Source organism: Cervus elaphus, chromosome 17 (genome assembly GCF_910594005.1).
Source record: "Cervus elaphus chromosome 17, mCerEla1.1, whole genome shotgun sequence".
NCBI classification, from domain to species: domain Eukaryota; kingdom Metazoa; phylum Chordata; class Mammalia; order Artiodactyla; family Cervidae; genus Cervus; species Cervus elaphus.
In genome coordinates this window covers 65013334-65037622 of record NC_057831.1, presented here as the reverse complement: position 1 = coordinate 65037622, position 24289 = coordinate 65013334, and the positions used below count along the sequence as shown (strand labels likewise).

Sequence of the window (24289 nt, the reverse complement as noted above, 5' to 3'; positions counted from 1 at the left end):
CTTTTGATTGGCTCGTGGTGAGTCAGCATCATCAACTTCTGGTTCCAACAGGTCTGGGGATCATGGCTTGTGGGTGGCATGAGGTTAACTTCTTCCATATGGTGGGGGTTTCAGTATCTGGTTTTAGGACCTAATGAAGCTCAGTCATAATGTCTCATTACAGAAAGAATTCAGTGAAAGACAAAATAATAGGTAAGAGGTAGATTTATTTAGAGAGAATAAGAGGTGAATTTATTTAGAGAGAAATACACTCCACAGAGTGTGGGCCACCTCAGGAGACAACAGTAGCCACTAGCTTCATTTCTTAATATTCAAAATAGTACTGGTCAGTAGAAAATTGTAATAACCCCATTAAGACCAACCGAGGACCCAGATCTACAGGAATGAACATTTGGACAATTCCAGCAGATGAAAACTCCTTCTACCAAAGTGTAAGCAAAGACAAGAGGGTCCAAGGAATGGAAGGTGACAGAGGGCATCTATGATCAACTTAGGACTCAGGATAGCTATAAAGGTGGGAATTGGAGTACCTGTATCCTATGTTACTCTTGTTTTCACCTTGTTTCTTTCTCTATCTGATGTAAGAATCCTAATGGTGGTTAAGGTAATAGGTTTTAGGTGGGCGTGTGATCAAATTGACATCACCTGGTGATAATATGGTAGCTGATGGGGCCCCATTGTATCCTGTGTTCTGGGGGCACAGAGTGGATGCTGAGGGGTAGATAGTACTGTCTTCTGCTTGTATCCTTCCCTCTTCTATGTTCCGGGAGAGAAACTTTACTTTAAAGAAAATATCTAATTTAATCTTTTCAACAACACTGTAATGATAACAGATCTTGATTGCCCTCTTACGATATACCTGGCATTGTTCTAGGTGTTGTGTATGAGCTCATTCAATTAATCCTCACAGTAGCCTTACATGCTAAGTATCCTATTATTCCCATTTTACAGATGAGGCAACTTAAGCACAAAAAGTTAAGTAGCTTGCCCAATCCCACAAAGGTGGAGGTTAATCTCTGCCCCTTAAGGCTTCTCACAGGGGATAGGTATGATTTTCTTGTTTTTACAGATAGGAAAACAGTGACTTAGAGAAGTAAAGGGACTTATTCCAGATGTAGTCAGCACCCCACCCACCTCCAGCTAGAATTCATATGCAGCCCTTTCTAACCTCAAAGCTAATGTACTCTGCTTTCTCAATAATACTTCATTTTCAGGGGCCAGTATAAGAAAGAGCTGCTGTGAAATGTAGGTTCTATGAACATAAAACAGCTTTTGATAAATTCATAATTTATTTATGATTTGAAAATAGGCAAATAATCTAACAAATAAAGATTAAGCTTGACAAAAGAAGTGTAAGAATGACCCAGATTTACTAAGTAGTTAGTGCTTTCTTTAAATATTCAGTTTGTTTGAACCTAATCCATAGAAAGTTTGAGATCCAAAAAGGTAAGTGTATTTTTATACACAAAATATAAAAATAGAATAAACATGCTAAATTATATTATTATATATTACATAATATTATAAATACATTTAGTATATTTATATTACTTTATATAAATATATTTTAAAATATATTTGAAGAAATGTGATGGACCTAATTTAAAACCCCTACTAGCAGATTCCCTAGGAGAACGTTGTTTTTGGAATCATATTCTTTGGTACATTTGTCAGCCAACATCAGCCCTGATCAAAGTAAAGTAGAATACAGCGGTCATTTATCATTCACTAAGGAAATGCGTGAAACCAGCCAGAGACAAGAGCCTGAGAAAGGAAACCACAGTGGCCAGGGTACCAGTAACTTATTTTCAAGTTAGTGACAATCTTTCATCTTCTACTAGTGAAGAAGGGCATGGTAAAGGTTTGCATGTGCTTTATTAATAGGATACTTTCTATCACCCATGCCCTCAGAGATTTCCTCCCTTGGAATAGTGCCAGCAGCCTCCTCTTTCCAATATCATGGACTCCTGGCTTTCTAAGAGCTGAAGATGATCTGCTTTACAGATAACACCATCATCCAGTCGATTTTCTGCTGCTGCTGTTGCTGTTCCATGCAGAAGCGGTGAGTCTGAGGGCAACTTCTCGGGTGGAATCTCCACGTCTCTTTGAATCTGCTGTTCTTCTGCCTGGGAAACTCCTCCCATTTTCTCCCTGTTGAATGGCCATTCATTTAAAGCTAGCGATAGGTCATGTGTCAGGTCCATGGTCCTTTCTCGATCCTCTTGGACTTAGTTGCTCCTTCCGTTGTGTTCCCTGAGCATGCAGCCTGGTTCTCTATTTAATATTTGTTTCACACGTGCTATTCATGTGTCTGTGTCTCACTCTGTAATTTTTACCTTTTAAGGGCAAGAATCCTGCCTTCTTTGAGGTTCTCCCTGAAACTACCAATGTGTTTTATACTTTGGTGCCCAGTAAATGATACATAAAGATAAAAATCCAGGGTGCCATGATAATAGTAACAGCCACTGTTTAATGGGAGTCCTATATGTCAGACTATCCTAAGAAGTTTACGTTTTCTAGCTCAAGTAACTCTCAAAACCACCCTTTTTATTTGTTTGTTTTTACAATCCCCATTATACAGATGAAGAAATGGAGGCCTAGGGAGGTTACATTGCCCAAGGCCATACTATAAAAATGGTAGATCTGGGATCCAAACTCATGTTCTTAATCACTACACCATGTCTACTTTTTAACAATAGATACTTTCAAATGAGGCAATGCATGTGAAATGTTCAACACTGTGCCTGACGCAGAGTAAGGTCTTCATTATCGTGACTGTAATTGTATGTCCTTAATATTCGCCAGACTCTGTTGCCCACGTGACATGTATTTTTCTCAATTTTATTATTCATAACAACTCTATATGCTCTTAGTGTCTCTAGTCCTAGATTTAAAAAAGTAAAATAAAGTTCTGAGAGGTCCCAGAGTACCTTGCCCATGGAAATGGAGTTAGGAAGTCTTCTAAATAAAAAATAGGAAGGAGACTTTACTACTAGCTTGTTTATATAGTCTAGTGGATTTATAGCTAAGAGTAAAATAATCCTTTGTAACGTGATTATTTTTCAATGTCAGACAAGTGAGGACACAAATAAGCCTTAACAAAGATGAAGAACTTTCAGAAAAATACACACAGCGTCGCCCATCGTGGTTCAGTGAATTGCCAAGTAAGAAGCAAGTGAGTATCATTTTGATGGGGAAGACGGCGGGTAGAGGAAGGTGCCATTTTTAGGGTCTGTGCTTCGTGAGGTACCGTTTGCTACCCTGCCCAGACCTAATGTCATGCTTGGCACATAATAAGTTCTCAATAAACTTTTAGTGAATCAATAGCCTAGAAGACAGGGAAAGAAGAAAAGACCAGCCTATTCTGCAATATTTTGGCAGAATTTGAAACTGGGGGAAAAATGCCTTCTGGCTATCACCATTTTGAGGCCGGGATTAATTTTCAGTTCAGTGTTAGAAAATAAGTTTTCTTGAGAAGTTGATAAGCCCAAACACAAGCTTACAGCATATTAAAGGGAAAAGCTTCTTTTTTTTTTTCTCCTTTTTCCAAAGGAGAAAAATCCTTAAAGTGAAGTTATTAAGGAGGAAATAAATTTTTTAAGAATTATGACATGAAAAATATTCAGTGCCATGCTGGCAACAGAATTTGTGATCTTGAGAATTTACAAAATGATGAGTGTGTTGCTGGATCTGAAAATTGTTTTGTAGTTAGTCATTTCCTACGTTTATACCACCCAGGCTTCTGCTTTACTGCAGCAAGCTGGGAGAAACAAGGTGGCAGGCAGATACTCTCTACCCCTATTCTTTTTTAGCTTAGATCACTTAAACAATAGTACCACGACTCACTCCTTAGTTTTTTACAGTCCAACAGGGGCCATGGGCAACCATCAAAACGCAAGCCACTGCCTCCCCTCCCACCATCTGAGGTTTCTGAAGAGAAGATCCACGTTAAGGCACTGTACGATTTCCTACCCAGAGAGCCCTATGATTTAACCTTAAAGAAAGCAGAGGAATATTTTATCTTGGAGAAGTATGATCCTCACTGGTGGAAGGCAAGAGACCGCTTGGGGTAAGACTGGTGGTTTGTCTTTACCAAATTGTTCCTCTTTCAGTCCCTAAAAACTTCCTAAGTGTGAAGTGGATTCTGTTTAGTTTATTAGAGAAATAGACTCTGTTTATTTTTTCAAGGTTTATAACTCTCCCTTGTAAATGAAACAGAAGCTGTTACCACACCTCTCCATCTGTATGAATGGGCATTTCAGGCAGAATGTTATTTCAGGCAGACTCTCCAAACTAGATACATGTGTCTTTATATCCTTATGTAGCCACACACTGCTGTGTGTTTTTGGGCAAATTACTTAGCCTCTCTGTTTCCCTTCCTTCCTTCCTTTCTCCCTCCCTCCTTCCCTTCCTTTCTTTCTTCTCAGGTATAATTGACATAGAACATTATATTAGTTGCAGGTGTACAACATAATGATTTGCTCTTTGTATTGATTGTGAAATAATCACTACAAGTCTAGTTAACATTTGGCAGCATACATAGTTACAATTTCTTTTTCCTTGTGATGGGAACTTTTATGATTTACTGTCTTAGCAACTTTCAGACATGCAATATGGTTCTCTTTCTCACTTTTAATGCTTTTTAACTTTTTTAAATTATGAAAATAAGGTAACACATTACAGGAGACTTGGAAAATATAGAGCAAAGTTACATATAGTTCTATTATATATATTATAATTTTTTAAAAGTAGGTAAATTAAGATGTTTAGTTAGAGTTTCAATATAAAGCCCTCAAAAATTAATAGAATGAATATACAGAGAAGTAGAAGGATATAGTAGACCTGAAAAGTACTATGAATCAATTCAACATAATTTAAATTTATACAACTTTCACACAACAGTAGGATGCAAATTCTATTCAAGTTCCTATAGACAGTAAAAAGAACTAAAAAGCCTCTTGATGAAAGTGAAAGAGGAGAGTGAAAAAGTTGGCTTAAAACTCAACATTCAGAAATGAAGATCATGGCATCCAGTCCTATCACTCCATGGCCACTAGATGGGGAAACAATGGAAACAGTGAGAGACTTTATTTGGGGGGGCTCCAAAATCACTGCAGATGGTGACTTCTGCCATGAAATTAAAAGACACTTGCTCCTTGGAAGAAAAGCTATGACCAACCTAGACAGCATATTAAAAAGCAGAGATATTACTTTGCCAACAAAGATCCATCTAATCAAAGCTATGGTTTTTTCAGTAGTCATGTATGGATGTGAGAGTTGGACTCTAAAGAAAGCTGAGTGCTGAAGAATTGATGCTTTTGAACTGTGGTGGTGGAGAAGATTCTTGAGAATCCCTTGGACTGCAAGGAGATCCAACCAGTCAATCCTAAAGGAAATCAGTCCTGAATATTCATTGGAAGGACTGATGCTGAAGCTGAAACTCCAATACTTTGGTCACCTGATTTGAAGAACTAACTGATTGGAAAAGACCCTGATGCTGGGAAAGATTGAAGGCAGGAGGAGAAGAGAACAACAGAGAATGAGATGGTTGGATGGCATCACTGACTTGATGGACGTGGGTTTGGGTGGACTCCAGGCATTGGTGATGGACAGGGAAGCCTGACGTGCTACAGTCCATGGGGTTGCAAAGAGTCAAACATGACTGAGCTACTGAACTGAACTGAATTGATAGACAATAAACTAGGAGATACTGGAACATATTCAGGGACATAAGACCAGATCCAGAAATTTCATTGTCTAAATGTATCGAAATCTTACAGAAGTCTGTTATCACTGTGGAAGTAAAACATGCAATACAGTACTATTAACTCATCACGTTTCTATACATCATATCCCCAAGCCTCATTTATTTTGCAACTGGAAGTTTATACCTTTTGATCCCCTTCACCCATTTTATCACTCTACAACCACCCTTGCTTCTGGCAGCCACTAGTCTATTCTTTGTACCTTGAGCTTGTTTTGTTTCAATTTTTCATTTCTTTTTAAAGATTTCACATGTAAGTGAGACCACATGGTTTTTGTCTTTATTTCACTTAGTATAGTGCTGTCAAGGTCCATCTGTGTTGTTGCAAATGACAAAAATTTTCTTTTTGTGGGTGAATCATATTTCATATGTAGCACATTTTCTTTATCAATTCATCCGTCAGTGGACACTTGGTTGTTTCCATATCTTGGCTATTATAAATAGTGTTACAGTGAACATGGGGGTGCGTGTACCTTTTTAAGTTAGTGTTTTCATTTTCTTCAGATAAATGCCCAGAGGTGGAATTGCTGGATCATATGATAGTTCTGTTTTTAATGAATATTATTTGTAAATAAGAATACTAGTTTCTACCATACAAGTTCTTATTCTAATTTATGCTTTGGTTTTTTGGCAATTTGAATTTTTTTTCCTATTAAGCTCTAAGATAGAAGCAGAAACAGTGTATTACTCATTTTCATATTTCTACAATGGAAGTAAACATTGCAGTAGTTTCTGAATGAAATTAGGCAAAAAGGCCCTGGGATACAAAAAGACTTCTTTGTACCAGTTGCAATAGATTGTTAATTCTAGGCTGAAGTCCTGGGTAGAAAAGAATTCTGAGGGGTATGTCTACTTTCTGGGAGAGGATTCTGGCCTTGATTTCTGATCCTTGTCAAGATTTTGAGGTTATAAATACGTAAGCATTCGAAGTACATACAAACCTCTTTATGTTTTCCTATTGATTTGGCTCATTTACCAGTTCTTAATTAAGACTCAACATATGCTGGAGACTTTTCAGTGGGTAAAGAGGAATGATGTCCCAGTGATCATGTAAGTTAGTAGGTTCAGGGTTGTATCACTAACTACCCTTGCAGGTGGTGTGTTGTCATGACTCAGACTTAAAGAGAAACAGCACCAATTTTTAACTTCAAAGTTAATAAGTGAAAATAGGTTTTTAAAAAAATAATATTCAAACATGATAAATAGTGCCCAAATTCTGTGTTGCCACACCGCCAAACCCAGACTCTTTCCCAGAAGTAAGCACCATTATTCATTTAGTGATTCATTTCAATGATCTTCCTGTCCAGATCACTTTCAATGAACTTTCTGGGATGTATTAAAAATATGGTATTGTCTGAAGATTTAATTTACTTAAATCTGACTATACTTTATGTGTTGCTCTGCAACTTCTTATATTCCTCAATAATATGTCTTAGAGATCTTTCATAATTTTAAATTTCAGATTTTGTTGGTGAAGTTATAGGAAAAAGAGAAACTCCTCCCCTGCTGATAAGTGTGAAAATTGCTGCCCTTCGATAGCTGTATCTACTGAAAAGGTGCACTTAATCAGCAACACAGCATTTTCCCTGCTTTGTATCTGTCTTAGAGAAATACTCTTACTTGTACACAAGAAGGCATATTCAAGTATTTCTTTACAGCTTTGTTGTAATAGAGGCATGGCTAAACTAGAATATCTATTCTGTGGGATGCTCTGCAGCAATTAAAAAGAATTAAGTCAATATCTTTGCAATTGATATGTTTTTAATCTAGTTACTATGATTATGTTAAGTGTCTCTTTTTCTATTTGCAAAGATATCTGTGTCAGAAAACATCTTAAACTACTAATGTTAAACATCAGAAACTTATTATTTGTTGTGCAAAGATTTTAGTTGAATGTTGAAATGAAAAAACTTTTTTCTTCTTTCAACAATTTAGTCAAATGAATTTGATTTTCCTCTGCATCCTTGAGGTTTTTTAAAGGGGTCTTTGCCACAATAATACCACAGATGTGCCAAAATTTTGATTTTTGCTTTGTCTTTGTAGGAATGAAGGCTTAATTCCAAGCAACTATGTGACCGAAAACAAACCAACTAATTTAGAAATATATGAGTAAGTGTCCTCCAAAATATGTCCCGTGGTTAATCTATAAAAATCAGGTACATTTGGGTAACTTATCAGTATACATACTGTTTTGGGCCTGAAAAGGGAAAAGAAAGTAATACATTTGGCAGCTTTAGCTTAAGAGATTTTTTATCTTAATAATGGCTGATTCAGAAACTTCTTTTTCTTAAAATTACTTTTTTTGTTGTTTTGTATGCCAGTTAAAGAACATTTTAACAGTGACTACAAGAAACCAAACACTCATCTTGCACCTGTTTTACTGCATGTCCTAAGTGGAAAAGTTATTATTTAAAAAATGGGGACTTAAAAAAGAATAAAAATAAAAAATGGGGACTTCCCTGGTGGTCCAGTGGTTAAAACTCTACACTTCCACTGCAGGAAGCATGGGCTTTATCCTTGGTTGGGGAACTAAGATCTTCTATGCTGTGCAAGTTGACCAAAAATAAAAACTAAAAATAAAAAATGACATCAATTGTTCATTAATGAAGTTAGACTTAATATACAGACATATTACTATAGTTTGACTCATGTTTTGAAGTGTTTAGAAATCACTGAAGATGAGAAATAGGCTAATGCAGAAGAACTTTTGATATGTTCACTAGAGTTTTGCTTAGAAATGCATTCTTGTTACACTATATTAACGGATTTAGAAAATAGAAACATTAGCAATCACTATTTAACTGCTCAATCTGCAGATCAGAAACTAAGATTGAGATATTAATGTGTAGATAGAAAGTGACAGGGCTAGGAGTGGTCTTGTTGTACAGTTACCAAGTCACGTCCGACTCTTCGGGAGCCCTGGGATTGCAGCTTGGCAGGCTTTCCTGTCCCTCACCATCTCCTGGACTTTGCCCAAGTTCATGTCCATTGAACGGGTGATGCCATCCAACCATCTCATCCTCTGTCACCCCCTTCTCCTCCTGCCTTCAATCTTTCCCAGCATCACAGTCTTTTCCAATGAATCAGCTGTTTGCATCAGGTGGCCAGAGTATTGGAACTTCAGCATCAGTCCTTCCAAAGAGTATTCAGGGTTGATTTCCTAGTGTTTTATAAATTTAGGTTTGCAGTTTGAGCACTTGAGTGCCCTCCCCCCACTTAGATACTGGTTTTGCAATGAGTATATGTTCCAGTAGGTTGTAATAGGTGATGTGAGTTAAGGCATTAGAACAGGTACTTCCCTGAGAACCAGGCAAATTGAAAGATAACTCAGCCTTGGACTGCCTTGCTGCTCATTGAAGCCCATCTGTAGGCCAGACTCAGCATGCCTGCCTGCCTGCCTGCCTGCCTGCCACGTTGCTTCAATCATGTCTGACTCTGTGCGACCCTGTGAACTTTAACCCGCCAAGCTCCTCTGTTCATGGGATTCTCCAGGCAAGAATACCTTAGTGGGTTGCCATGCCCTCCTCCAGGGAATCTTCCCAACCCAGGGATAGAACCTGCATCTATTACATCTCCTGCATTGGCAGGCAGGTTCTTTACCACTAGTGCCACCTGGGAAACTGCAGACTCAGCACGTGCGTCACCGAAAACACCCATAACCTTACCAGAACTTTCTGCAGGCTGTCTCTGTTCTCCTTCTCAAGTCTCTGTCCTCAGCTCCATCACAGTGCCTCTTCTCTCTTCCTCTCCTGTGCTTAGCTTGTCATAACCCCATCTCTTGACCTGTGTCATTTAGCTCTGCCCTGAAATTCCCGTCTCCACTCAAAGTCCCCAGGTGACTGACCCCACCTTCCTTAGCAAACAGCCCCACAACTCTCCACAGTTGCTCAGGCATGCCCCATGCATGGAGTTGGGGGTGGGGAGTGGGCAAGGGGTACTCACCACTAGCCCCAGCTGAAGCTACTCAGCACAAACAGGTCTCTTTGAAGGCCAGGTCAGGGAAAATTTTGTTTGAAAATCTCCTGCTAAGAAAAACCAGAAAAATAAGATGGTTTTATCACCATATTCTAACTTCAGTTTGGATTTTCCTGGAGAGTAAAGGAGACCTGTGTGAAGGCACCTAACACAGTGCCTGGTGGTTAGAATGGACGCTCTGTAATCAGCAGGGCTACTTCTCTTCCTTCTGTTATGAATCGATGTGCTTGTTGCTTCCCCTGTTTAGACCAGGCTTAGCATCTGGCTTTAACAACTTGTTTATACTGCAGATACTGGATCACAAATTAAACCGCTCTGAAGTTAGATAATCATCTCATTTCCTTAGCCTGGATTTATGTTTCTGTAAGTCTTCTTTTATAATGACTCTAATTATGAAAAGACCAATTTTTAACTTTATTATGGTTTCAAGAAGATTATTAAAATATAGATCATCAATATAAATCACTAAAATTAATCAACCACTTACTATATGCCAAGCACCATTCTACTGACTGTAGTGAAATTACTGTCCCATATTGAAGTGCAGTATTATGGGCTTAGAAATCAGGGAAATCTGGGTTCGAATCCTGGCATCACCCCTGACTAATGGTTCAGCTCTGAGCAAAGTGACCTAATGTTTTTAAACCTCTGAATGATCTGAACCCTGGGGATAATAATGCCTGTCTCATTTGATACATAGTAGCTCTTCAATACATTCTAGAAGTTATGATTATTTCCTTGAACTGCGAAACAAGAAAGACATTTACAGTTTTGTCCACCTTGCCTAGTATAACTGGTATACTACATTCAGAGTTACTTCAGTCCTCCACTTCATTTGTTTGATTTTTATCATTATGTTCTTAGGATAATATTAGATGTTAACTGTTGTAAGCAGTGGAAACACAATACAGAATACACAGAAGGAATCCTGGTTTTCATGGAACTTACAGCTTCACAAGGAAATAGACATTAAGCAACCCTGAATTCACAAATAGACACATCATTTTAAAATGTGGTGTTTTGAAGGAATAGTATGGGGCACAGGAAGGAAACAAGAGGGGAGGGAATATAATTTAAATGAGCATGTTGAGTGGGGAAGACCTTTCTGAGGACATCACTTGAAGCCTAAAGGAAAAAGAAGGGAGATAGGGGGCTGATGGAAGAAGGAGTGCTGTCCACATGGGCTTCTGACATGTCTGGGGAACCTTTATACAGAGAAATGTTTATGGCTACTTTGGTTTGAAATTAATATCCAAATTTTCAACATTACAATGAAAAAACTTTGTTTTCAGTAAGCCTTCAAATTGAACTTTTAAATCTTGATATACTATTTATAGATATATATAATAGATATACTATAGATATATATATATATACTATATATATATAGATAGATATATATAATATATATACTATTTATAAATCTAATAAACAAGAACAATCACCTAAATTCATACTTAACATAAAAATGTCCTTAAACAATCCATCCTATTTACAAACTCAGTTAATTAAGTTTCCTGAAACATTTAACTTGCATTAATAAACTGAATAAATTCAGTTTTCTTTATAAAGGACATACCCAACAGGCCAAATTTGCAATGGTAATAGCCCCTTGTAAGTCCTTACATGATCCTGGAAATGTAATAAATTAAACATAAATATTTAATTAAACGTAATGTGAATTGAGTTCTTTTAACCATTTTAAAAATGACTTATTCTCAAACTTCAAATATCAAGTTGAAGTGTGACGTGAAAGTCACTCAGTCATGTCCAACTCTTTACAGTCCATGGAATTCTCTAGGCCAGAATACTGGAGTGGGTAGCCTTTCCCTTACTCTGGAGGATCTTCCCAACCCAGGTATCAAACCCAGATCTCAGGGAAGCCCAAGAATACTGGAGTGGGTAGCCTATCCCTTTTCCATTAGATCTTCCCCACCCAGGAATTGAACTGGGGTCTCCTGTATTGCAGGCATATTCTTTACCAACTGAGCTATCAGGGACTTCCCTTGCAGCTCAGCTGGTAAACAAATTGAAGATTAGTTATAAATCTTAAAGCAAAGACAAAAACCTGATATGCCAGATTCTCTTAAATATATATAATATCTAATATATCTAATATTTTAAATAACAGACATTGATTATCCTGAGCTATGGATATATAGTCTGATTTATCTCATTTTCTCTACACTAAATGCTTAATATTCTCAGGGTCAGAAAGTCACCAAGTGAAGCAAATTAACCTTCTCAGATCTAATAGGGTTTCCAGGTCTAAAACTCAAAGCCACAATACTGTTCTTTACGACTGGCACATGGGAGGCTTACACATATGTTCCATATGTGATGGTTGTACTCAACCACAGTTAGATGTAGTAGATTTTTTTAAAATGTATTAATAAAATCCCCACCCCAGTCCTGTGTACTGGGGCTTCTACTGACATTCAATATTAGTTTTGTAATCAGTGTTGTCTCAATAAAGAAGTTGCAGCCTTACCTATTTGAAAAACACAAAACAAAACAAAAAATTCTTCTACTTTTTATCATCTGATTTAAATAGTTGAAATTCTGAAATACCATGCCTCAACCTTCTCTAAATTACATTTATCCCTTTTCTGCCCTTTGCTTATCATTATCATAATACAGATGGAATTCTGCCTTATTTTAATTGATCTTAAATTCATCATATACTTCTATCTGGTTCTTTTGTTACTACTTTGAAGTCATTCTGAGAATGACTTCCACACGGATGGATTTTTAATTTATATTTAATCACAATTAATATAGTTTATTTATCACTATAATAAGTACAAAGCAACAGAATTAATAATAACATGATAGCAGGTAAAGAAACATTATTTAGAAAAAAATCAGTTTATGTTAGTTCCTCCCTTTTTGAGTGTCACTATGCAGTCTTCTCTTTTCACAACTTCAGTCTATTTCAGTGAGCTATGATCATTAGTCTCTTTTTAGCACCAATATTTCTTAACTTAGCCAGTATGGGGGCCTCTTTAAACTGGTCCCCTGTGAATTTAACTCTCCCTCATTTATTTTGAAAGAACTTCTTCTTTGTACAGCAAGAGGCTCAGACTCACCTTGAAATTCCCTCTCACCATGTGAATGTTCATTAGCAAGTATTGAATGATAGGCACAGTTTAAATTCACAGTTCCTCTTGTTCCTGTTAGCAATAAGTAGTTATAGGACTTTGACTAGAATCATCTGTAATCATCCCTGTCCTCTGTGGTTCATCTTTTTAAAAGACCAATTTCAATTTGAGCACATTAATATTAATATTTTAAAAACCTGGCCATGCTAGTTAGTGGCAGCTTTCTACTATAGAAGGTTAGGGGAAGTCCACATGAGGAGATAGGTTCCATTGCCCCAGGCAGATATGAGTCTCATTCAGCCACCACTGGGCTCCCCCACTTGACTTAATGCCTGGTTATACACACACCCTTTCTTCCGCTGTCCACAAAAATAGTATTTCTGGTAATATTGCATTAACTTCTTTTTAAAATCTTATTTTGAAGTGAAAGTATTTCCATTTTTCTTTTCCTCTCCATTGTTCTACCGTTGTTTCCTCTCTCTTTCCTGTACAACATTTGCTTACTGCTTAGGTGGTGTCACATCAAACCATGTTTGTTTATTTTAAATTTTTTTTTAATTTTTATTAAATATTTTTTATATGGACCATTTTTTTTTTCATTAAAAAAAAATCTTTACTGAATTTGTTACAGTATTGCTTTTGCTTTGTTTTTGGTCTTTTGGCCCTGAGATATATGAGATCTTAGCTCCTGGATCAAGGATCAAACCCACACACCCCTTGTATTGCAAGATGAAGTTTTAACCACTGAACTTCCAGGGAAGTCCCAAAACCGTATGTTTAAATTACAGTGTTCATTAATTATGATTACTGTGTGAACCTCTGATATTTTAAGGTCATTTAATGACATGTTTCATGCAGAGATAACAGGAAGGCTGGAGGCAAAAAAAGGCTTGGTAAATTTCAGCCAGGAAAGAATTCCAGTGTGGTGGAAGTTAGTGAGTTGAGGGAAGAATGAGGAGAATATGAGGCCCAGGAGGGTGTGGGATGGTTAGGGTTAGGGTTAGGGTTGTTCCATTTACTCTATTAAATTACTGATTTTACTACAAGGTGACATACTTTGGAGCTTCCCAGGTGGCTCGGTGGTAAAGAATTTACCTGCCAATGCAGGAGATGTGAGTCAACCTCTGACTGAGGAAGATCCCTGGGAAAAGGAAATGGCAACCCACTCCAGTATTCTTGCCTGGGAAATCCCAAGGACAGAGTAATCTGGCGAGCTACAGTCCATTGGGTCACAAAAGAGTCAGACATGACTTAACAGCTAAACAGCAACAACATATTTAGAAGAATCAGATAAATCAGTGTGAGTTTTAGGTTTGGAAAGGTAACAGCACATGTAAAAGCATGCAAATAAGATATTCCTGAGGGGAAAGAAATGGGTATGTTTTAGTTGGGTTTAACCAAAGCTCAGGAAAGTGTTTATCGAAGATGATGACTGTTTAACCACATACATTTCGTGGAAATTTTCAGGAAGTTAAACCATTCAAAATTAAGTGTGTTAAACCAAGTGTGTTTCAGAAAGTTGAACTGAAATATGGTAGAAAAATTAGATACTGGCTTGTAATTAATATAACTGTGTTAAATCAATTGATATATTATTATAGTACATTATTGTTTATGTGAATTAATCAGTCCATTTATAAAATCAGTTCTGGAGTGTGTTTTTTAAAATGAAGGAAATGGAACAGGTTTTTTTTCTGGAAATAAGTGATATATAACATCTAAAAATTATTTTTATTGCTTTTACAGGTGGTACCATAGGAATATTACTAGAAATCAGGCAGAACATCTTTTGAGACAAGAGGTAATTTATTCATAAGTAATTTTGTGGAATTTCAAATTTTCTGAGAGGTAAATTATAAATACTCAGCTAAAATGTTTTATCACTTCCTGATTTTTTTTTAGTTCTAAAATATTATTACAACTTTACTGCTACTACATTTTCTATTAAATTATAAACTAGATTAATTTGTATCAAATCATGTTTTCCATTGATTTTCACCACAATTTCACAAATCTTTCTCCTGAAATGATTTCATCTCTAACATACCAAAACTGCTTCATTCACTGCAAGGTGCATTCTGCCAGAAGGGTCTCTATTTGAACTGCCTGTATACATTTGCATCAATGTCAATCCAAGAGATACTCTGTCCTCCTGAGCTCAGGATAGACTCATAAAAAGCACAGATACAGAAAAGTGCGTGCAGCTACACCTTCATTCTTGGGAACAGAAGGAAGAGTGGAGCAGCCAGAATATCACACTTGGATCAAAACTGCTCATTTAGGTCAAAACAAAACAGAACTGAGTATAGTTTAAATATCCCACTGACGGTATCAGCTGTGGGTAAATGAATAGTCAAAACTAGAAAGTAGCTGAGAAGTATGCGTGTCATTATGACCTGATGTCAGATGTTGAGGAAATCTAGTAATATGAGTGAGAAAAAAGTCAGTTCTGTAACTCAAAACTCAGTGCCAGTAATAGCCTATGACACAGGGAAGATCCAGTTAGTATTTGGGGGATAGGCTGAGTACAAGGAACACAGGCCTCTCAGGGGCTGGTGGGGATGGAGGTTGGAGGTCTGGCCCGGTCTTGTTGGCTACAAGAAAAGGGAGCATGGCGGCAAATGCGATACCTGCCCGGCATGGCGATGTTATGTATTAGTTGGTTCAGAACGGAAAAGGAAGACATGGTGATAGGCAGGCAACACTGGAGGAAGGAAGTGGACCATTCGGTCCACGGAAAGCAAGCTTATCACAGGCAATATGGACCGAATCACTGGGCTGAGAGGGTTCTACATGAGGTTCTGCATCTGAGAGGAAGCCAGAACAGGGTGAGGATCTGACCTCCCTACCAAGAGTAGAATGGGGCATTTTGTGGCAAAACCTCCATACCCACAACCCAGATATCACAAATGGTAGCACTGATCATAACATTCTGTAATAAAATAAGACATTCCAGAAACTGTTGAGGCCCACCCTCTCCCTTATCTTTTTGGTCCTTACTTCTCAGAGGCAACCACAATAAAGGGGCGTGTTCCCATTTTGTCCATGGGTTTATACTTTTATCACATGTATGTGCATAAACAACCTATAGTGCTTGTTTATGTGTTTTAACATTTGATGTCAAGGAGAGCACATGTATGTTGATTTTTCAACCAAACAGTATATTTTCTATTTAATTCTTAGGCATACACATGGATCAAACACATACCTTCAACTATTGTGTACTATTTCATTATGAGTATATAAAAATGTATCAATTTTACTGTAGATAAACATTCTAATCATTTCTAATTTTTTGCTCTTACAAACAGTGCTGCAAAGAACATCCTTGTTCAGGTCATCTTGTATACAAGGGCAAGGGTTCTTTCAATTACACTCCAAAATGGAATCATCTGGTCAGAGGAGATGTGCAGATTTAACATTACTAGATACTGTGTATTCAAATCAGGATTCAGGTACTTAGACCAATTTATACTCTTACAGGGAGTGAAAAAACTGGTTTCCTACACGGACTTTCCTCATGGCTCAGATGGTAAGGGATCTGCCTGTAGTGCAGGAGACCTGGGTTCGATCCCTAGGTTGGGAAGATCCCCTGGAGGAGGACTTGGCAACTTGTTCCAGTATCCTTGCCTGGGAAACCCCACGGGCAGAGGAGCCTGGCAGGCTATAACCATGGGGTTGCAAAGAGTCAGACACAACTGAGTGATTAACACTCACTCACCTTCTTACTGACAGTGGGTAGATTCACATTTTTTCCCCAGTTCACTGAGTGAAAAAACTCTGTATTTTAAAATGCACATTTCCTTGGTAAACAGTTCAATTGAAGTAACTTTCCATGTGTCTTTGACCAGTTGTGCTGCCTCTGCTGTTACATGCCTGTTAATATCCTTTGCTCATTTTTCTATGTGTTTGGTTTTTTTACACTGATCAATATGTGTTGTACTTAAGAAATATATTCTGAATACCAATCTTTGGGCATTATGTGTTGCAATGATATTTTTTGGATTTCTGGCTTTTTGTAAACCTTAGACTATTGTCGGATACAAAAATTTTTAAATGTTAATGTCAAATCTCTCAATATTTTTCTTTATGATATCTACTTTTTGTTTTGCTTTATTTACTGTAAGAGATTCCTCTCTATTCTGAGGTAATAAAGGAATTTTATATTTTTCTTTAAATGTTTTAAAGATGTGCTTTCACATTTAGGACTTTAATCTGTCTGAAGAATGTATGTATGATGTTTTAAATGCATACATATTTTTCCTATATGTCTTAAAATATTTGTGTAATTTACATATTTTCCAATTTTTATTTTTAAAATTATTCCTGGTTTAAATTTTATTTGGTTATGAGTCATTTAAAATATATATTGCTAGTTTGGCTTTCCTCAATTTAGCAATTTTCCTGTTAAGTTCAAAGTGAGCCCAGCTTCTAATTTTCTGTTCTCTTTGTCTGGTTTTGGTATAAATGTTATCCTAACATCATAAAATGAATTGGAATGTGGGTTTTTTAATCTCTTTTTCTAATCTCTGAAATTGTTTATATCAGATAGACATTATTTGTTTCTTGAAGGTTAGTTAAAGTTTCATAAAATAGTCTGACAAAGACCATATCTACCCTTGTAAGAAAGAGAAAAAAATACATTATTGCCTTCTCCACTTTGACCACTTTGAGAAAGTAAATGGAAGTTTTGAACACACCATTTGCTGTACACTCATCGTGGATTATAATTAAGCCCTAGTTTTGACTAGCCTGTTGACTTTATAGTGAGTTGTTGTACATTCCAGTTACATAGATGTTCCCCTGAGATTTTGGTGAAATTTAAGGGAAGCAGAAGTCTGCATTTGCAGTGAAAAATGATTGGTCTCTTTTTCATATTTAAGGGGCATGTGGCTATTTTCATACTAATTTTGATATCACATGCATTCTTTTCATGATCTTATTCTGCCACTATAAACATATCAACAAAAATGTTGTTTCCAAAATGCAGTTTTTAAAACCTGGGCTTTATTAATAGTAGCAGTTTTGAAAATGTGAGGTTAGTAGCTGCGGAAATCAAGCACTAGGTGGCACCCAGTTATCTTAGCATTGGAGATATTGACAGTTGTCAGTTTTTTAACTCACTTATTTTTAAACTTGATTCAGAGCCGCTTTACAAGGCCGTGCTAGTTCCCACTGTGCAGCAAAGTGCGCTTTCCTGTTTTAAGCATGACGCTCCCTCTGGCTGGTCTCTCTGTTTAAGAAACTTTCTGAAAATATATGTTTTGTCTGTACGAACTCCAGAATTAATTTGCCTTGTTTAAGAAACCTTCCTGTTGTTTGCGTTAAATTTACAGATTAATTTAGGGAAGATTATTTATGCATTACAAATCAGTGTGGTTTGGGGACCAGTTTGTTCCAGGACCTATATATTAATTATTCACATAGAAAAAAATCAAAATTAGACCCAAACCTCAAGCAAAAGTTGATATTAGATAGGATGAAAGACCTAATTAGAAAAAGCAAATGCTTTTGTATTTTTCAGGAGAATTTTAAGGTTTTCTTCATTTAACTCTTGCACATGTATTTTTTAATTTATATTAAAATAATTTATCTTTTTTTTCTATTATAAATGGGCATATCTTTTTATTTTTACTTTTGAAATCTCTTGATTTCTATGAATTAATTTTGTAACTGATGACTTGAATGAATTCAAAGCTTTTTTTTTTTTTTTGATAGGTAAGAAGTGAATTTATTTAGAGAGAAACACACCCCACAGACAGAATATGGGCCATCACAGAAGGCGAGTGTGGCTCAAATATTGTTTTGTAGTAGTTTTTCAGTTGATGCTCTTAGGTTTAGGTACGTAATCTTAGCAGTAGCAAACATTATTTCAACCCTCTTTTACAATTTTATTTCAGGGTTCTAATTTCTGCCTCATTTAATGGCACTGGCTAGTTTCTCAGAACAGTTTTAAATACCTGTGCTGACAGTGGGCATTTCTTTTTTCCTAATTTTAGTCAGAATGATTTCCACATAAAGCATGATGCTGGACTTGGGACCAAAGTAAATAACGGCTATTGTGTTAAAGAATATATATATATATATATATATATATATATATATATTCCCATTTTATAAAGAATTTAAAAAAACTTGATAATAGAAATTGAAATTAAGTGCTTCTTCAACATCTATGGAGATTTTTGTAAGATTTTTCTTCTCAGATCTATTAAATGTTGAATCATATTAATAAAATTCCTAATGTTATGTTACTCTTGCATTCCTGTATGTAACCCCTCTTGATTATGGTGTATTATTCTGTTGTTGTGCTACTGGATCCGGTCTGTTAGTATTTAGTCAGGGCTTCGCACTGATATGCATGCAGACTGGTTGGTAGCTCCCCCTTTTGTGCAGTCTTTACTGTGTTACGGTGTAGGTATTGAGTCTACTTTGTATGATTTGGAAGATTTTTTCTTTTCATATGCTCTGGAATTATTTAATTGATCTATCTACCATTTTTTTTAAGATTTAGTAACATCACAGTATAACAGTAGCGCTTTCTAATGTTGAAGCGCTTTTAAAACCTTATCCACTTTTCAGTTTATTAGGTCCATTAAGATTTCTAGCTTTCCTGGAATCAATTTTGACAAATTTTATGTTTTGCTAGCTATTTTTCCATTTTATTCAAGTTTTCAAATATATTATATAGAGCCAAGAAGATTCTTTAATTTTTTCTGAATCCTTGTGACATTTTTAATAGATTTCCTCCACTGTTTATTGATTAGGTTAACTAGTAGGTTACCTATTTTATTGTTTTTCCCTAGACAACCAGACTGAATTACTATTACTTTACTATAGTAAAGTATAATATTACTATACTTTGAATACTGTTACTATTGAATACAGATGTAATTACTATCTGTATTATATTTTTGTTTTTATAATTTATTATTTTCTGCTTTTGCTTTTATTAACTCCTTTCTTCTACTTTACCTGAGTTTATTTTATAATCCTTAACCTAACTTCTTGAGTTGGATATGTTTATTTTGTATTCTTCTCATTTATTGATATAATAAGACTGTGAATTTATTTCTGAATATTGCCTGAACTATATAGCAGAGGTCCTAATAAGTAGTGTGTCCATATTCTAGATTTTTTCATTTGTACTTGAATTTCCTTTTTCACTGAAATGTGGTTGACTTACAATATTGTATTAGTTTCAGGTGTACTGCATAGTGATTTGATATTTGCATACATTATGAAATCATCACTGTAGATCTAGTCACCATCTGTCCCCACACCGGAGAAGGCAATGGCAGCCCGCTCCAGTACTCTTGCCTGGAAAATCCCATGGACGGAGGAGCCTGGTGGGCTGCAGTCCATGGGGTCACGAAGAGTTGGACACGACTGAGTGACTTCACTTTCACTTTTCACTTTCATGCATTGGAGAAGGAAATGGCAACCCACTCCAGGGTTCTTGCCTGGAGAATCCCAGGGAAGGGGGAGCCTGTGGGCTGCCGTCTATGGGGTCACACAGTCAGACACGACTGAAGCGACTTAGCAGCAGCAGCAGCAGTCCCCATACAAAATTACTACAATATTATTGACCATATTTCTTATGTTGTATATTACATCCCTGTGACTTATTTATTTTCTAAGAGGAGGTTTGTAATTCAGTCCCCTTCACCTAGTTCATGCTCCCTACTACCGCCCCCCCACCGGGCAACCACCCCATTTGTTCTCTGTATCTATGAGTCTGTTTTTGTTTTGTTTGCTTTGCTTTTTAGATTGCACATACAGGTGAGATCATATGGTATTTGTCCTTCTTGGTCTGGTTTATTTCACTTAGCATAATACCCTCTGCTGCTGCTGCCGCTAAGTTGCTTCAGTCATGTCCGACTCTGTGGGACCCCATAGACAGAGCCCACCAGGCTCCGCCGTCCCTGGGATTCTCCCTAGGTCTGTCCACAAATGGCAAGATTTCATTATTTTTTATGGCTAAGTAATATTCCATTGTATATGTATACCACATCTTCTTTATCCATTCATCTATCAATGGACACTTAGGTTGCTTCCATATCTTGACTATTGTAAATAATGCTGCTATGAACATGTATCTTTTCAAATTAATGTTTTTGTTTTCTTTGGGTGAATACCCAGAAGTAGAATTACTGGACCATGTGGTAGTTCTATTTGAGGAGTCTTCATGCTATTTTCCATAGTGGCTGCACCGATTTGTAATCCAACAAAGAGTACACAAGGGCGCTCTTTTCTCCACATCCTTGGCAACACTTGTCTCTTTGATGACAGCCTTTCTAACAGGTGTGAGGTGATATCTCAAGGTGGTTTTGATTTGCATTTCCCTGATAATTAGTGGTATTGAACATCTTTTCATGGTCTGTTTGCCATCTATAGGTCTTCTTTGGAAAAATGTCTGTTCGGGTCCTCTGCCCATTTTTAAACAGAATTGTTTGTTTTTTGATGTTGAGTTGTATGAGTTCTTTGTATATTTTAGGTACTAACCCCTGATCAGATATATCTTTTGTAAATATCTATTCCCTTTCAGTAAGCTGCCTTTTCATTTTGTTGGTCATTTCTTTCACTATATAGAAGCTTTTTAGTTTAATGTAGTCTTGTTCATTTTTGCTTGTTTCCTTTGCCTGAGAAGACAAATCCAAAAAAAAATGTTGCTAAGACCAATGTTAGAGAGCATACTGTCCATGTTCTTTTCTAGGACTTTGATGGTTTCAGGTCTTACATTTAAGTCTTTAATCCACTTTGAGTTTATTTTGATATGTTGTGGCAGAAAGTAGCCCAGTTTGATTCCTTTGCATTGGCTGTCCAGTTTTCCCATTACAGTTTATTGAAAAGGCTGTCTTTCCCCCATTGTGTATTCTTGCCCTTTTTTGGTCACAGATTATTTGACCATATAAGCATGGGTTTATTTCTGGGCTCTCTATTGTACCACTGGTTAAAAACTCTGACCAGAAAAGGCTTGTTTCTTGGTAAGCATCTGGAAGGAGGAGACAATGTATTATGTTCCTCTTGAGGGGTCACATCATGTTGTTAGGGTTGTGCAATTCTCACCAGTACTTCATAAGTGTAAATGTTCATGAGTTTGACAAGACCTGAGATATTTTCTTCATGAATGTAAGCAAACTTAAAGATTTTTTTTAGAAAATGATATCAAACAAACCAAACCAAGCAGTCCAACCTTCAAGTTTATTTAAAAGTAGTTTCAAAGAATGTCAAAAGTGTTAGTTGCTAAGTCCTGCCTGACTCTTTGCGACCCCATGGACCATAGCCTGCCAGACTCCTCTGTCCATGGGATTTTCCAGGCAAGAATACTGGAATGGGTTGCCATTCCCTTCTCCAGGGAATCTTCCTGACCCAGGGATCAAACTTAGGTCTCTCGCATTGCAGGCAGATTTTTTACCATCTGAGCCACCCAAAGCCTAAAGAATGTCATTGGGGATCCAACTGATAATGTAAACATCAAACTTACTATAATATTCTTCCCTCTTGCCATGTCTCCCTCTGTCTCTCCTACATCCCTGCATGCATGCTAAGTCACTTCACTCGTGCACAACTCTGCAACCCCATGGACTGTAGCCCACCAGGCTCCTTTGTCCATAGGGTTTTCCAGGCAAGAATATTGGAGTGGGTTGCCATGCCCTTCTCCAGAGGATATTCCCAACCCAGGGATCGAATCTGCATCTCTTGTGTCTCCTGAATCGTCAAGAAGCCTATATCCTTAGAGCAAAGAAAATGGTTCTCCTTGCTCTTCTCTCAAGACTTCTCCAAGTCTATTCTCTTTCCATCTGTGTCATAAACTGGTCTTTTTTCCCCATTCCTCAGCTTCCCAGATGTATTTCTCCCTGCCTCCCTCACCCCCACTTGCCATATTGTTTCTTTTCCTGTAAAGAAAAATCCTGTCCATTTGTCTCAGAGTTCTTCTTATTCATCAGCTCTTTTATCTATTACTTAATCAATATACAAAAATAACTAAATGGTGGGGTACAAGGTTGTCAAATGCAGTATTAGAAAAATCATAAGTGAAATTTTAAAATGCTCACACATTGCAGATTCTTATCCCAATTTTATTTTATAGGTATGATAGCTAAATCTGTAAGGATTTAAGAGATAAGATTGTGTGTACTTATAAAAATAATATCATCCTTCTATAGTAAGTCAGTATAGCTTTAGTTTTTATTATAGAGATATTTGTCTTTCTTCCAAATAAGGAATAAACATGTACAATGAATGAATTGTTTTGCAGTCTAAAGAAGGTGCATTTATTGTCAGAGATTCAAGACATTTGGGATCCTACACCATTTCTGTGTTTATAAGAGATAAGAGGTAAGCAATTGTGATTTTGGTCACTTTAGAAATAACAATCACTAGGATATTCATTGTTAAAGAGACACCACCACAAAGAGAATGGAAGTGAGAGCCTAACATAGAAAATTGCTGGCCTGGATATTGGGACAACTAATTGGTTCCCAACTAATTTTATCCCCTAAGAAGCTCTGTGTGTGATATTGAATATAAGTTCTTACACTCTCTCATCTCCTTTTCTCAAGTATCAAGTGAGGAGATTTGATTAGTTGTAGCACACACTGCTGATGATTTCCTCATATCCCTTGGTTAACCCCAGGGTTTACCTATAGAGAGCTCTCTTGTATGCAGGAAGCTTCCTGTTTTTTCTTCGTTCTTTGCCTATGGGTTCTCGTGGTCCCCCGGGGGTGGACTGGAAGTGACTAAGAGCATTGTAGGAGTGACCCTCCATCCAAGTGAAATAAGAGATAGATTCCTCAGCTCCTTTGCACTTGAGGGGGACAACTCCGAGGTCTGTTCCACAGTCTCTCATGGCTTCCTAAAGGGATTAACAAACCTGCTCATCAAGACACGCTGTGCTGGTTTTCCTCCTTTCTTTGTCTCACATCTCTCACAGTGCATTTGTTTATTCATTGGACTGATACCTGATTCAGTAGATACTTGTAAGTGTCCATTACAAGCTGTACATTTTTTAACACTAGACTTGTCACCTAGACATCTTTGGCTGAAGTTATATTTAAATCTAAGACCCTAATGCCATAGCCGTGGAATTTTCCCAGCGTTGGTGAGGACCTGTTTATTGTAACCCTACCTACTTTTCAGTGTGTAGTGAGGATACAAGGTTTTGAAGTCGAGTCCTGTTGCTTAATGATTGACTTGGTTCCAAAGTGATCTTTTGCTTGTTTACGAACTCACATTTTATTGGTTGTAGAGATATGGAGGCTACCATCAAGCATTATCAAATTAAAAGGAATGACTCAGGACAGTGGTACGTGGCTGAAGGACACCTGTTTCAATCAATCCCTGAGTTGATCTGGTATCACCAGCACAATGCAGCCGGTAAGTTGGAAAATTCAGGCTGGGAGAGTTGGGGAGCCAGGCCCCAGGCAGGTTATGTGTCTTTGGTCAG

The 24289-nt window shown here is 37.0% G+C and overlaps 1 protein-coding gene across 1 annotated transcript in view; it reads left to right on the top strand.

The window, feature by feature from the left end:
* The first annotated feature begins 1832 nt into the window (after positions 1-1832).
* Positions 1833-24289, top strand: part of TXK (TXK tyrosine kinase) — a 41680-nt gene continuing 19223 nt past the window's right edge. The window contains exons 1-7 of the mRNA XM_043871448.1: positions 1833-2062; positions 3073-3175; positions 3864-4069; positions 7808-7873; positions 14587-14641; positions 23102-23181; positions 24092-24219. Coding sequence (XP_043727383.1) covers positions 1989-2062; positions 3073-3175; positions 3864-4069; positions 7808-7873; positions 14587-14641; positions 23102-23181; positions 24092-24219 — 712 coding nt within the window. The 5' untranslated portion in view covers positions 1833-1988. The remainder of the gene's footprint in view (positions 2063-3072; positions 3176-3863; positions 4070-7807; positions 7874-14586; positions 14642-23101; positions 23182-24091; positions 24220-24289) is intronic.